Source organism: Eurytemora carolleeae, unplaced genomic scaffold (assembly GCF_000591075.1).
Source record: "Eurytemora carolleeae unplaced genomic scaffold, Eaff_2.0 scaffold790, whole genome shotgun sequence".
Classification (NCBI taxonomy): Eukaryota; Metazoa; Arthropoda; class Copepoda; order Calanoida; family Temoridae; genus Eurytemora; species Eurytemora carolleeae.
The window spans coordinates 40,295-53,806 of record NW_019396709.1 but is presented as its reverse complement, the minus strand read 5'-3'; the positions used below and the strand labels follow the sequence as shown (position 1 = coordinate 53,806).

The 13,512-nt window shown below is 31.6% G+C and overlaps 1 protein-coding gene across 1 annotated transcript in view; it reads right to left on the bottom strand.

Moving 5' to 3' along the window:
• Window positions 1–13,512, bottom strand: part of LOC111707645 (potassium voltage-gated channel protein eag) — a 66,573-nt gene that overhangs the window by 33,498 nt on the left and 19,563 nt on the right. The window contains exons 10-16 of the mRNA XM_023480777.1: window positions 13,360–13,468; window positions 7,108–7,203; window positions 6,466–6,542; window positions 5,047–5,138; window positions 4,251–4,381; window positions 1,782–1,949; window positions 166–246 (exon numbers count right to left, since the gene is read on the bottom strand). Of these exons, the coding sequence (XP_023336545.1) occupies window positions 166–246; window positions 1,782–1,949; window positions 4,251–4,381; window positions 5,047–5,138; window positions 6,466–6,542; window positions 7,108–7,203; window positions 13,360–13,468 (754 nt within the window). The remainder of the gene's footprint in view (window positions 1–165; window positions 247–1,781; window positions 1,950–4,250; window positions 4,382–5,046; window positions 5,139–6,465; window positions 6,543–7,107; window positions 7,204–13,359; window positions 13,469–13,512) is intronic.

Sequence of the window (13,512 nt, the reverse complement as noted above, 5' to 3'; positions counted from 1 at the left end):
TTCCTTTAAATCTACCAATTTTGTGAAGACTTCCTTTAAATCTACCAATTTTGTGAAGACTTCCTTTAAACCTACCAATTTTGTGAAGACTTCCTTTAAATTTACTATTTTTGTGAAGACTTCCTTTAAACCTACCAATTTTAGGAAAACTCCCTTTAGACCTACCTTATCCTGATCTATTCCCTTCGTCATTGCCCAGGTGGAGACAACATAGTCCATCACTCTTTCAGACAAGGTTTTAGGAACCTTAAACAATACTAAATAATTTCAGAAATTTGAAACTTTTTAATCTTTTAAAGTTTTTTAAAAAGTTCGCACACCAAATTTTACAGGAATTTTCCAATACAAAATTGTATAGGGTGTTTCTACTGAGAGGCAAAATTTTACTTTAATTTCTTTTAAAAATGATGTTCCTAAACAGAAAATTAGTCTTTAAAAATATATTTCGAGGGAAGATATTAAATTGGATTAAACAAGTCCGGTGACATTTCGTGCTTTTTCTTCTTTGTATTCTGCAAAATCAAATTAACAATAGCGAACTAAATTTTGTTTATATGGATTCAGTTGTACTTTTAAGATGGCTCTTTTAGAGTAAGTTTGTCTCATTTGAAATTGAATTAATTCTGGCCATTTTCTTTCTGATAAAGAAATAGACTGTGAGGTAAAAATCCCTGTTTTCTAAAAACATATTTTTAAAATCCATAAAAGATAAAGGTTTAAAGGGCTTACGATGTTGATGGTTGCTTAAAAATTCTTTCAACCTTCTTTTTCTTTTTAATATCTGAATTTAAATTTAGCGAGAACTCTCGAATTGTAATTAAATTTAATTTTAAAAGTGTTTCCAGAGAAAAAAAATAAATCTTATTTGTAATTTTTATGCAATCATGAGATTGATATGTAATTTCAGCCACATGTTCACTATTTTTCAAAGGTTGATTTAAATTTTTAAATATTCTATCTTCTCAGAACGGGGTTAGCTTTTATATGAACTGTAATATTTTACTTTTAAAAACCATCCATGGTCGATTTACAATGATACCATTTAAACCTTCATTTATATAAGAATAAAGAAAACATTTTCTATAATATATAGATAAATTTAGCTTGGGTGTCTGTCTGTTTGTATGTATCCAATAAACGTCAAAACGGCTGAACCGATCGGGCCCAAATTTTGTGTGGGACCTCACGTGACCCCAGGGAAGCTTTATGAAGATGATCAAAATTTTAAAATTTGTGCTTAAAAGTTTTTTATTTTTGTAAAATTTTGAAAATGCGCGAACAAATATTGTGAAATCGGCAACCTTTTGTTTTTGTTTTATACTGTACAAAGAGAAGATGCTCACAGATAAAGCCACAATTAAAAGATTAAATAGAAGATGCGCGCGAAGCGCTCTAAAAGCCTAGTAAAGTATAAAAATGTTAAACTATGTGAATTTCTTCTTATAGTGTCTTTGTATAAGTTACACTTTTTGCACAGAAAAACCACAAATGAAAAAAATCTATTACTTCATAACTGCATTTTTTAAAAGCCCTTGAAAAATGTGTAACAGCTAATAGTTGTACAAAAGCAAAAAGTTCATTTTTCACATTTTCACATTTTCAGGACTTTTTTGGGTCATTTTTTTCAAACCTCCCTTGCACCCAAACTATTGAAGTTAGCGGTCTATTTTTTTCAATGAGCTGGCCTTGAAAAAATGGGCTATGCACATCTATTGCAACCTTTTACGCTTATTCTAAAGCCTTTTTCTAGGGGGGGGGGAGGCACGGCCCCCAGGCTATACATAGATCATGAGTAATAGAGTATACTTACATGCTACAATCATCATGAGTATAGAGAATATCTTCTCATTATCTGTCTCGGAGGCGATGTTACCGAACCCTACGCTGGTCATGCAGGTCATCGTATAGTACAAAGCGGTCAGGTACATGGACTTCCTGGAGGGACCGCCCTGCAATAGGAATCCATAAAAAAAGAAATAGATTACTTGACAGTTTGCAAAGAAAATAAATGTGTGTGACGAAATACCAGTTCTATAACATTTAAAGGGACTATAAGCCTTATTATGACCCTCCAATGCCCAATTTACAACGGTACCATTTTAAACCTGTGACTGTTCAGTGTTCATCTAGTAAAAAAGAGCTGTGTGTTTTTATATCTTGAAAACCACGCGGTGCACAGATTATGCGTTACTTGTAAAGTTGTATTCCTTGATATTGCCAAATATTTTACTTTTAAACCGGTTTAAAAAATTCGGAAGAATATATCTATTATTTGCCAATTCTAGAAAGTCAAAAACTTAAAACGCTTGGAAACAAAGTGTTCAACAGTGAACAGCGTTTTCGTAGATTTATAAAAATAAGTCCGACAACCTTGTTCAATCAAAGGTTTAAGGGTACCGTTGTGAATCGGGTATAGCCATCTTCGAATAGAGAATCATTTCAAACTTACATTTACATCCCTTTAGTCCAAATATTCACTGTTTATAAATTCGTTAAAAATATTTATTTCTAAAACCCTGTAGAATAGTTGAAAATGAAAATAGTGTTAAATTGTGGTAAAAAGTTTTCGAATTACTTTACTATACTTACTTCCATACTTTTGAGAATTAATAAAGGGAAATTATTTATTTTGTATGACACTGAGGTAACACGCCCTACCTGGTACTTTATTTTCATAAAACTATGAATTAAGGTAATAAAATGTATTTGAATAAAAAAGTGTAGATAATGTTTTGTAGCATCAATTCCGGATATTGATTTTCAAAATTATTATGGGACAGGGACGATTTTTCTTAAAAATTATTCCATAAATCCCCCAATCTTTTTAATTTTAAACGGTTTATAAATCGATATTACCATTTTTTTTTAAAGATTAAGTTATTCAAAGAAAAACCAGACTGGTCAAAGTGGAACAACTAAAGGTACTGCAGGCATAATTTGAAAGTTGTCCAATTCATAACAGTGGCCTTTAATTGAGCAGCAGTGACAAACTATCGCAGTTTTTATATGTTTAAAAGTGTTGAATTCTGATATGTCTTTTTATCATCTTGGCTGATATAAATCCGCAAGTCATATTATTAATGAAACCACAATAGAAAATAATCAAACTTTGCATAAAAAAAACTAAAGTTTCTCATGTTTGTTAAAACCTGTATTCAGTGCAAACTTGTTTTTTTCTCTGAGAAGATAGTTAAGTGAGTTCTTGTTATTTTAAAAATAATTCAGAAAGCTTGAAATATGTTTTTTAATGTTCTTTTAACACAAAATGCAGTTTCAAACCGGATATACAACGATACCCTCAAAAATTAATCTTTTAATTTAACACAGCGCACATTAAAATGTGCAGCTGAAAACAAGAAGGTTTTGATCAATGAAAGCATTCAAATCTCTGAATCTGGCGAACTCACAAAAGTTTAAAGGATACCGTTGTGAATCGGACATTGCCCTAGTTGCATGAAGGGTCAATCAAAATTACGCTTACAGTCCCTTTAAAATCTAAATTAATGGAACTAAGAATATTTTAAAAGTCTTTTTTTTCTATTTTGTATTGAGTACATCGAGTACATCTTAATCTATTTAAGTGCATTTACTAAATACTTAATCGAGAAGACCTTTATTTATGGACTTAGAAATTACAAGAATAAGGGACTTATCGAGAAGACCTTTATTCAGGGACAAAACCCGAGACAAGCTTCTGGCTATAAGAAGGTAAACCTTGAGTTTATGGCTAGATAACTTGGGATATTAACTTAGATATCTGGCTTGAACATCCGGGATACCAGGACGTAAACCTTGGGTGTCTGGCTGGATAACTCCGGATATCAGTATGTAAACCTTAGATATCTGGCTGGATACCTTCAGATATCAGGACGTAAACCATGGGTATCTGGCTGGGTAAAATCCTGGTATTTTCTAAGAGATATTAAACCAGGATTGTATTTCGGAATATTCAAGCCGAAACCTCTATTATTAAAAAAAACGTAAACTTAATTTCAAGAACCTCCATGAAATGGTATTTCTGATTTGCATCGGTATCCTTTAATGCTTTGTCTGACTAAAAGTAATGAATAATCTGTCCAGTGTCCGTGTTTCTTATTTAGGAACATAATCATTTCCAATTGAAATTTCTCTATTAAAGAGTCTAGCGTTAGTTTTCAGAATTAAACAGCTAGAAAAACGATGATATCTTCACATTATTGATCAGATAAAGATTAAAAGAATACCTTTGTGAATTACAAGGAAGATCTTACCGTTAATATGATATTGATGACAGTGATATTATCATCTGCATAAATAGGATTTTGTCTGTATGGCTGCCGAGTCATCTCAGAAAGTTGGTACAACCAACCAAACTGTAGCCCGTTATTCAGATCAGCATTACCTAAACAACCAACCTTTACTGTAGCCTGTTTTCAGATCAGAATTACATATACAACCAACAGGTGTACACCATCAGTTTGCAAAGATTTAAGGCTATTATAAGGATTAGATAATCAGAGTTTGTGACAGAATGCAAGCAACAAATTTTGAGAAGAAACAGCTTATGAATATCTAACGTACATATTTTCAAATCTTTATCTTTCTGTCCGAAATTTCGAATAAAATATTCTTAAATTCGATATTAAAGGGACTGTAACCGTAATTTCAAGTGACCTTCCATTTATAGAAAGACATGTCCGATTCACAACGGTGCTTTTTAAACCTTTGTCCAGACAACAATCAGGTAGATACCATCATACTCTCATTCGTATATCTGAAGATTGAGTACAGGCAGACTCGAGGTTAGAGTGTGCACTGTACACTCTGTGCTTGTGTACGCGGTTTCTCGGCACTTCATTTCCCGCCATATTAATTTAGAATATCTACGAAGTTCTAGAACAAACAAAGGGTTTAAGGTATCATTGTGAATTAGACAAGCCACTCTACTAATAGAGGGTCAAATGAAATTTCGCTTACGGTCCCTTTAAGAACAAGGTAACACAAACAATTATCATTCAAGTACATCATTTTATTATTTTCATTAAAAAATGTTGTGAGCCTACTAACCTATTGAGTAGAAAATACAGGCCAGCCAATGAGCGACCAGCAAGAAAAAACAAAGGAGAAGAATTAGCATTGCTGCACCGTATTCAAGATATCTAGATCATTTAGATTATTATATATTATATAATAGTAATATATTCTCTATACAGATTCAAACTTTAAAAACAGTGATTCAATTGTGACGCTATTAAAATATATACTCTCTGCACCTAATTAAACAACAACTCTGTTAAAATATATACTATCTGCGCCTGATTAAACATAAAAATGTATACTCTTTGCACTATATAAACAATAACTTTATTAAAATCTTTCTCTCCGCACCTAATTGCATAATAACTCTGTTAGAATATATACTCTCTTGACTTGACAAAACAATAACTCTGATTATTCATAAATTCAATTAATACCATAATTCATTTATATCTATATGTCTGTAAATAAATACAATCCATTCTCTTCACTAATAAAGTTACTTATGTTCTCAAGGGGGGGGGGGGGGTGCAATTTCTGTGAGAGGAATGTAAACACATGCAGTACAGTCCAGGCTAAGCTTTATTTACATTCATCCCAGAAACGGCAGTTCACATAATTTTATGTCGCAGCTCGAAATTTAAAAGAGTTTCGTTGAACGAAACTCCCGAGTTTCCTTTTGGGGTCTCAACATTTGTGTAGATTTTGATTTAAGAGATTCGAAAACATTGAGAATATAAAGAAACTAAATAAAATAATAGTTCATCACAAAAATATTGATATCCACAAAACTGAGGCAACCCCATTCTTGAAACCCGGGTTTCAAAGCTGAATTTTATAACAATACACTGTCTTAAGTTTTGGGCTTTGGCAAAAATTGTTGTTCATTTATTCTAAACATTTAATTGTGATGTATTCTATAACCTTTGGGCCCTGGAAACTACTTGTAGAAAAAACTATCTGAAGGGCCCGGCGTTGCCCGTGGAAAAAATGTTGAATTTTTTTTTCAAAATCTTAATTTAAGTCCAAGCGCAGGTAAACGGCAGTCGAGTAACCTGGAAAACTGGCACTCCAGCTCAGATAGATTCTAGTAGAATAGATGCCAACGTAGAATTTGTACACTCTCAGTACAGCTGTATTCTGACGTCACAAGTGTCAGCTTAGTTTTTGTCCGACACAATTATTAATATAGTGATAGTTTTAGAATAAAGTGCTTATCTTACAGCAAAATAAGTGCAATTTTATTTTTTCTTTATTTTCTGTTGTTACACTTTTTATTTAATCTTGGAAAATGGAAAATATGTCAACTAATGTAAGAAAATTTCGTTTTCCTTGTCTTATTTGACACTTGTGACGTCGTGTATCATTGGTCCATTTCTCTGAATTGCCACCTATTGTACTTGATTATCTATTTGCTCCGCTAGTATAAAATAATATTTATGAAAATACCTATCTAGCTTCCGAACCACTCTTCCGAGCCGCAGGAGCCGAACTACTTTAAGAGCACTGAACAATGACCCGATTCCCTAGAAAAAGAGTTAAAATTATTTCTAAAAATTGTTATCTAAGATAAAAATCGAAAAAGGAAAAAAATACAAAAATGTAGAATATCTTACGTTGCCTAAAATGTCTCATTATGAGATTTAACAATTTTTTTTAAATAGTCCAAGAATATAAAACACAGCATTTGTGTAGTAAACACTGTACAATAGAAAATTTTTCAGTTACTGGCAAACATTTTTACTTTTTTAACCAGCATCCAGTACTCATATGATTGCTTCAAAGGACTCTAAGTGTAATTTCAAGCGATCCTTCATGCAAAAAATGGCATTGCCCGATTCACAACGGTACCCCTAAAAGCTGTGTGTGTTTAATTGTGGGTTTTCTAAAGTGATTTGCGCATTTCTACTGCAGGAAATCATAACGGAATTTAACACTTTTAAATCTAGAAAAACGACACTATTGATAAGCTTTACAGGGTATTATTGTGAATCGGGCATTGTCATCTTTGCATGAAGGGTCACTTGAAATGAAGCTTACAGTCCCTTTAACTTTTTCAGAAACTATATTTTAAAAAAACCTAAAACTTACATCGTCGTTGTGATCAAATGCATTGAAAACATCATAAGGCAGACAGGAAAGTAGATCAATCACAAACCATGATCTCAAGTAGTTCAGTCGAATAACCTGAAATTATTAATCATTAATAATTAATGTTTTTATTATTGTTACCATTATTGTTATTGTTATCATTATAATTATTATTATTATTATTATTATTATTATTATTATTATTATTATTATTATTATTATTATTATTATTATTATTATTATTATTATTATAATTTTTATTATTATTATTATTATTATCATCATTATTATAATTTTTATTATTATTATTATTATTATTATTATTATTAACATCATCATTATTATTATTATTATTATCATTATTATTTTTATTTTTATTGTTATCATCATTATGACTGTTGTTATTATGCCTAAAAATTATTTACTTTGTTCTTCTTTCTATAATTATCTATACGTAATATGTCAAAGTTCTGTAACACTCCTTGATAAGATTTCAAGTGCGGTTTTGTACAAGTAATCTCTACCACCTGAGACTTCGATCTAATCTATACTCTTCTTTATATAAAGTGTCCAGAGCCCGAAACTTTAGTATTGTAATGGAAGCCAGTATCGGCCAGGCAGTTTTATAAATACCAATATTTTTGTTAAGAAATGTTGTTTCATGGGGTTTCTTTATATTCTCTTCTTGTTTTCTGATTTCTTAAATTAAAATCTAGGCAAATGTAAAAAGGAAACTCGAGAGTTTCGTTCACTTAAATATCTGACCTTATAGAAGCATAGTGCACTGTTAAAACAGAAGTTTAATGTTTCATACAACTCGTGAACTGAATTCAAATACAAATAAGTGCCATGTTACTACATCTATCTATATATATACTTTACTTGTCTGGGTGTCTGTCTGTTTGCTTGCATCCAATAAACTTAAAAAATGGCTAAACCGATCAGGCCCAAATTTTGTGAAGGACCTCACATGACCCAAGGAAAGGTTTATAGATGATCAAAATAAAAAAAATTGCCACCAACAAATTAGATATTCATTAAATTTTGAAATATCCGCAAACTTTTATTTGGTATTGTTTTACAAAGAGAAAGCGTATCCACCCGAAAGTACGATTCTGAACGTCGACTTTGCGCTCAAACTCAGGATTTACTAATCTTTAAAAAGTGTCTCAAATGAATCCTAAAGAATTTGTCTACAACACTGCATACTCAATTTAACTACCTTAAATAGCCGGCCTGTCCCTTTAAGACATTTAATTGTTGTAGCTCAAAGTTAACATACCTTGAATGTCATAAAATGAAAATAAAAATAATCCATTTTAAAATATTACCTCAGACAAAGGTTTAAAGCATACCGTTGTTAACTGGACCTGCTCCACTATACATTTTAATTACGTTTACTGTGCCCCTTTAAAGCTGGTTTCTGCAGTTCATTTTCTTTAAAATCTTTTATATTTATTTTATAAAGTTAATATTGAGGGAAAGCTATTCAGTCCAGATCAGAAAGAAAATTCAAATAAAACTCAAAATATAATCTCATTCTTATTTATTTGAACAGAACAAGTTTTTCTAGGTTTCAGATATATTTAAATATAGTTATAGTTATAGTATTTATTTTCAAACACAAAATACAAAATAATAATGTATGATGGTTCAGCTTAAAATAAAACACAAAAGAAAATTTATTATGAGCCAATTGAAAATATAATGTTTGATAATTTTGTTTGATCGTTTTTGTTGAAACAAAGTATACATATTGAAATCTAAAACTAAATAAACATTCAATGTGCATTTACAAGTAGATAATTAGTCAGCACTTAAATAATCAAAACATTTTCAGGAATGCATTCATTGAACTTATAAATACATATTGATATGAATCTGTATTTTGTATAGAAATGTAATACAGAAGAGGTTGACTATGTGAATACAGTAAAAACGGCTGAGCCGATCGGGCCAAAAATTTAATTGTAATCTATGATCGGAAAGTTTTGTTGACTCAAATCTTTTGAAAATCCATCAAATATGAAAACAAGTAAGTCGAGGAAATATCTCATCAGTGCATTATTTTAAGATAAAAAAAGGTTTTAAACTTTATTTCGACTAATAATAGATATTTTTAAAAACTCTCTTATTCATACATATAATACAATAGTCAGGCCTTATTTAGCCAATAAGACCTGTTATAAATAAAAGGCCCAACACAAAAAAATTACAAAAATGTAAAGCAAAGAGGACGGAGGAAAGGAAAAAGGAAAAAATAATGTAGAATTTAGTGAGTAATTTGTATGTCGCAGGGAAGGGGAGAAGATTTGAATTTTGAATAGACAAAATACATCTTTCCAATTGACAGGAAGAGCAGAGAAATCTATTATTATCAACACTAATTTACATGAATGACAGTTTGATTTGAAGAAAGTAAGTTCTTTATATTTTTCTAAAAAAAGACGTCTTCAATGCATTTTCAAATCTATTAAAATATTTTATCTCTTTGGTGTTAATGTCCACTTTGTTGCAAAGCATAGGAAATTGTCTGTATATTTTTTTACAAATTTATTTTGTTTTAATTTAACCAGCCAGACTTTAAATTACAAATAATAAAAGAAGGTGCAAAGCGCCCCATAAGGCTGTAAACTTTTAGTATGGATAATAGACGTGGTTTCTCTTTTATTTCTGACACCCCTAGGCTTTGTACGCCAATATAATTCACCAAAACCATACTGCAGTCCTTCAATTATCATACAGGGATATTTTCATCTTTCTAAACATCCCAACGAATGATTTTACAGGTTCTTTAACAAAAATAAATTTTTTTGGACAATTTGTTGTTGTTGTAATTTTAAGCATCCATAAACCTTCCCTGGGGTCATGTGAGGTCCCACACAAAAGTTTGGCCAGATCGGTTTAGCCATTTGGACGTCTATTGGATACAACCGGACATACAAACAAACACCAAAACACCCAAACACCCAAAGTGTATATATATATACAAGGCTTTCAGGGCGCTTCCCGCTCATCTTCTATTTCAATTAAACATTTTCTCTTTGTAAACATTGTAAAACAAAAACAAAAACAAAAAAGGTCACGGATTTCATTAAAAAATCGAGGATTTTCTCAAAATTTTATGAAAATCGAATTCTGTTAGAGGCTAGTTTAAACATTTTGACTATCCATAAATCTTCCCTGGGATCACGTAAGGTCCCACACAAAATTTGAGCCGTTTTTAAGTTTTTTTATACAAACAGACAGACAAACAGACAAGCAAAGTATATTTATATATTTAAAAAATAGCGTGGCATGTATGTGCTCGACGACTGTAAATTCGGCCGGTAAAATTTTCAATAAAAGTTTGTTAATTTGAAAAACGTTAAGTTTCTTCACCCTTTGAATATAATTTTGTACAAAACCTGGCGGTCAAGTACAAATACAGTCTAGGAAAGTAATTGGTGGAACAAAATCACGCACCTCTGACCCTTTAGTAATAGGAAATTCAAACTAAAGTCTGACCGCGTCAACCTTGTTGCACTGGCTAGTCCTATGGAGTGTCTGCTTTATTTACCTAATGTCCGGTCGATAGTCGATACAGTACAAACTGGGAAGGAAAGGTTGACCCGGCTCGGAAATTCAAATGTACTACGGCTGCCCATGAAATACCCCTGTCCAGAGAATCACCAACTCTCTGTTTTAAATAGATTATTTGGGGATTTTTTTAAAGCCATAATCAGTGAAGTAACATTATTCTTTAAGTTTTAATAGTTTTAAAATTGTTTAGCTCAAAATGAAACTATCTGTTGTGCATAAATACACATTTTTGTTTGTTTAAATCTGAATACTGAATACAGAATATAATACACACTAAAATTAAATCTGAGAGAAATATCAAAATGATAAATTGTTCAATTTTAAAGTGTACAGAATACAGTTTACAGTGTAAAGAATACAGTTTACAGTGTACAGAATACAGTTTATGGTGTACAGAATACAGTTTACAGTGTACAGAATACAGTTTAAAGTGTACAGAATACAGTTAATACTTAAAGTGTACAGTATAATGTTTAAATATTTCTATTATATTGCAGATATATAGTTTGATATAACATCAAGACCATATTCCAATACTTGGAAACCTTATAAAAATATATTTATATAAAAATTGTAATAAATGATTTGAAGCCGAAGGAACAGAAACCGATTAACTACAAAAGTACAAGATCAAGGCTTGGAGAAAATTTCTCGAAAAACAAAATAATAGAATTAAAGATTCATTTGTTATGTACCAATCTTTTTATAAATTAGATTTGTCTGTGTTTGTTTGTATACAATAAGCAGGTCAAAAATTGTTTATAAATGGTAAAAATTGAAAAATTCTTAACATTTATTGTTTTTGAAAATCCGCAAATTAAGATAGAAAATCCGCTTCAATTTCTAGAAAAGCAACAGCCAGAAGCTAGAAATATAACTAGAATATAGGCAACAAGTTAATGATTATTTTAGATTTACAGGCTGCAATTTTTTTTTCAAATTAAAAAAAAATATTTTTTTCCACGGGTTCTTTAGATAGTATAAAATTTAAGCAAATTAAAAAATTTTCTTGTTGTTAATACCAAACGTACGTTTTAAACGTTTACTTTTTCCAATTTTTTAAAATCCTTAAACATAGGAATAATACAAATTTAGATGGCTTGGAAAATCTGCCTTTTAACAATGAAAGGAAAAGATCAATTTAAATTAAATGTCTATGTACCATTTAAGTTTTCTTTATTGTAAACCAATTTCTGTTCAAGCGAAAAAAATATTTTTAGAAATCCCCCCACGTACTGTAATACACAGATTGACCCTTTGAAGGTGTAGTACACGGCCTGTATAATTAGTACATCCTCACTCTATATACTTTGACCTCGTTGATGAACATGCATTACACGATTTGCACTTTGTCTCTGAGGCCCTTTTCAGGGGGGGCACATGATACCCCTCTTTCTGGCTATCTTTTGAGGTTAATCCATGCAGAAGGGTAAATCCAAAAGTTTCTGATTTTAAATTTCCTGGATTTCCTGCTTTTTATATCGCTGCATTTGTGAGCTGTAAATGGTAAATTGGTGATCCAATATTTTTTTTCTGCAAAATGCATTTTGAACTCATATTTGTAGTTTTTGTGATCAAAGTGTTCCGTTGCTCTTCAGATTTTATTCATGTTGTTTAAAGATAATTTTAAAATGTTTATTTGAGGGAACCCTTGATCTTCCTGATAGAATCAAATGTTATTTTTTTTATTTGACGAACTGTGGTCGTAAGTAACAGCTTGCCTAGTGCTTACCTTTATACACATTAAACTAGAAAGATATAAATTACAGTTAAAGTTTGGCGTATTTGGTAAAATAAGATTTAAATGTCGCTCTTTTATTGAAATGTATGGCAATGTAGCCAATCATGGAGCAGAAGTAATCCCAATACTGTACAGAAATAGGACCGGGCCAGTACAGTACGCTGATAGGGCTAGGCCAGTACAGTACACGGATACAGGGAAAAGACCGGGCTGGAATAGTACACAGCTAAGATTGGGCTGGTACAGTATACAGATAGGACAGGGCCGGTAAGAATTTAGTAGATTAGTCTCTATCTTTGACTTTCCTACATTAGAGTGCTTCACACCAATCCAGTCCGACTATTTTTTTGGCATTCAATGTGATGGGTCAACTTCCCAGGACCCACGGGGTAAACAAGGAGCAGCCGATACCAGTAAATGTGTATTTTGTACAATTAACCAAGATGGGCCAAAACAAGTTAACAACAGTGAGAACCAGAAGACTCTAGAATAGGAAGACGACTTTTAGACTCAAGTTAGGACTTTAAATAGCCCGATGAACATGAGACACAGCAATTTTCACATAATAAGGGATTTAATATAGTGGGTGTCGTATATATCGCTACAATAAATACGACTTTTTTCCCTAGTTTTGATTTCTAACTGGAGGTTTTTTTAGAAATTACAAGTAAATTAAGAGAAGTGGCTAGCTGATAGCTTATCTTTATTTTCATGTTTATTATCAATGCTGTTTGAAAACTTAGTAGAAATTAATATCAAAAGTTGTCTTCTTTGTATTGATATATACGACGACCATTGTAAGTAACTAGTAACACTATTTGCTTTTTAGGAACATCAAAAACAGCTATTGCTTAAATGTCGTCTTGTTATTCAGCAGTTTTTTGGTTCTCAATGTAGGGTCGGATGATGCCACGAATGGACGGGTTTACCTTGGGATCTGAGACGACCTCCCCTCCGGGCCCGACATATGTTGTGTGGAAGTTGAGCACGATGTCGATAAAGAAGATGACGTCAACAATGGAGTCCACCACCAGCAAACTAGAAAATTTGCAATCTTAGTCATAACAAGGCGGGGGAAGGGG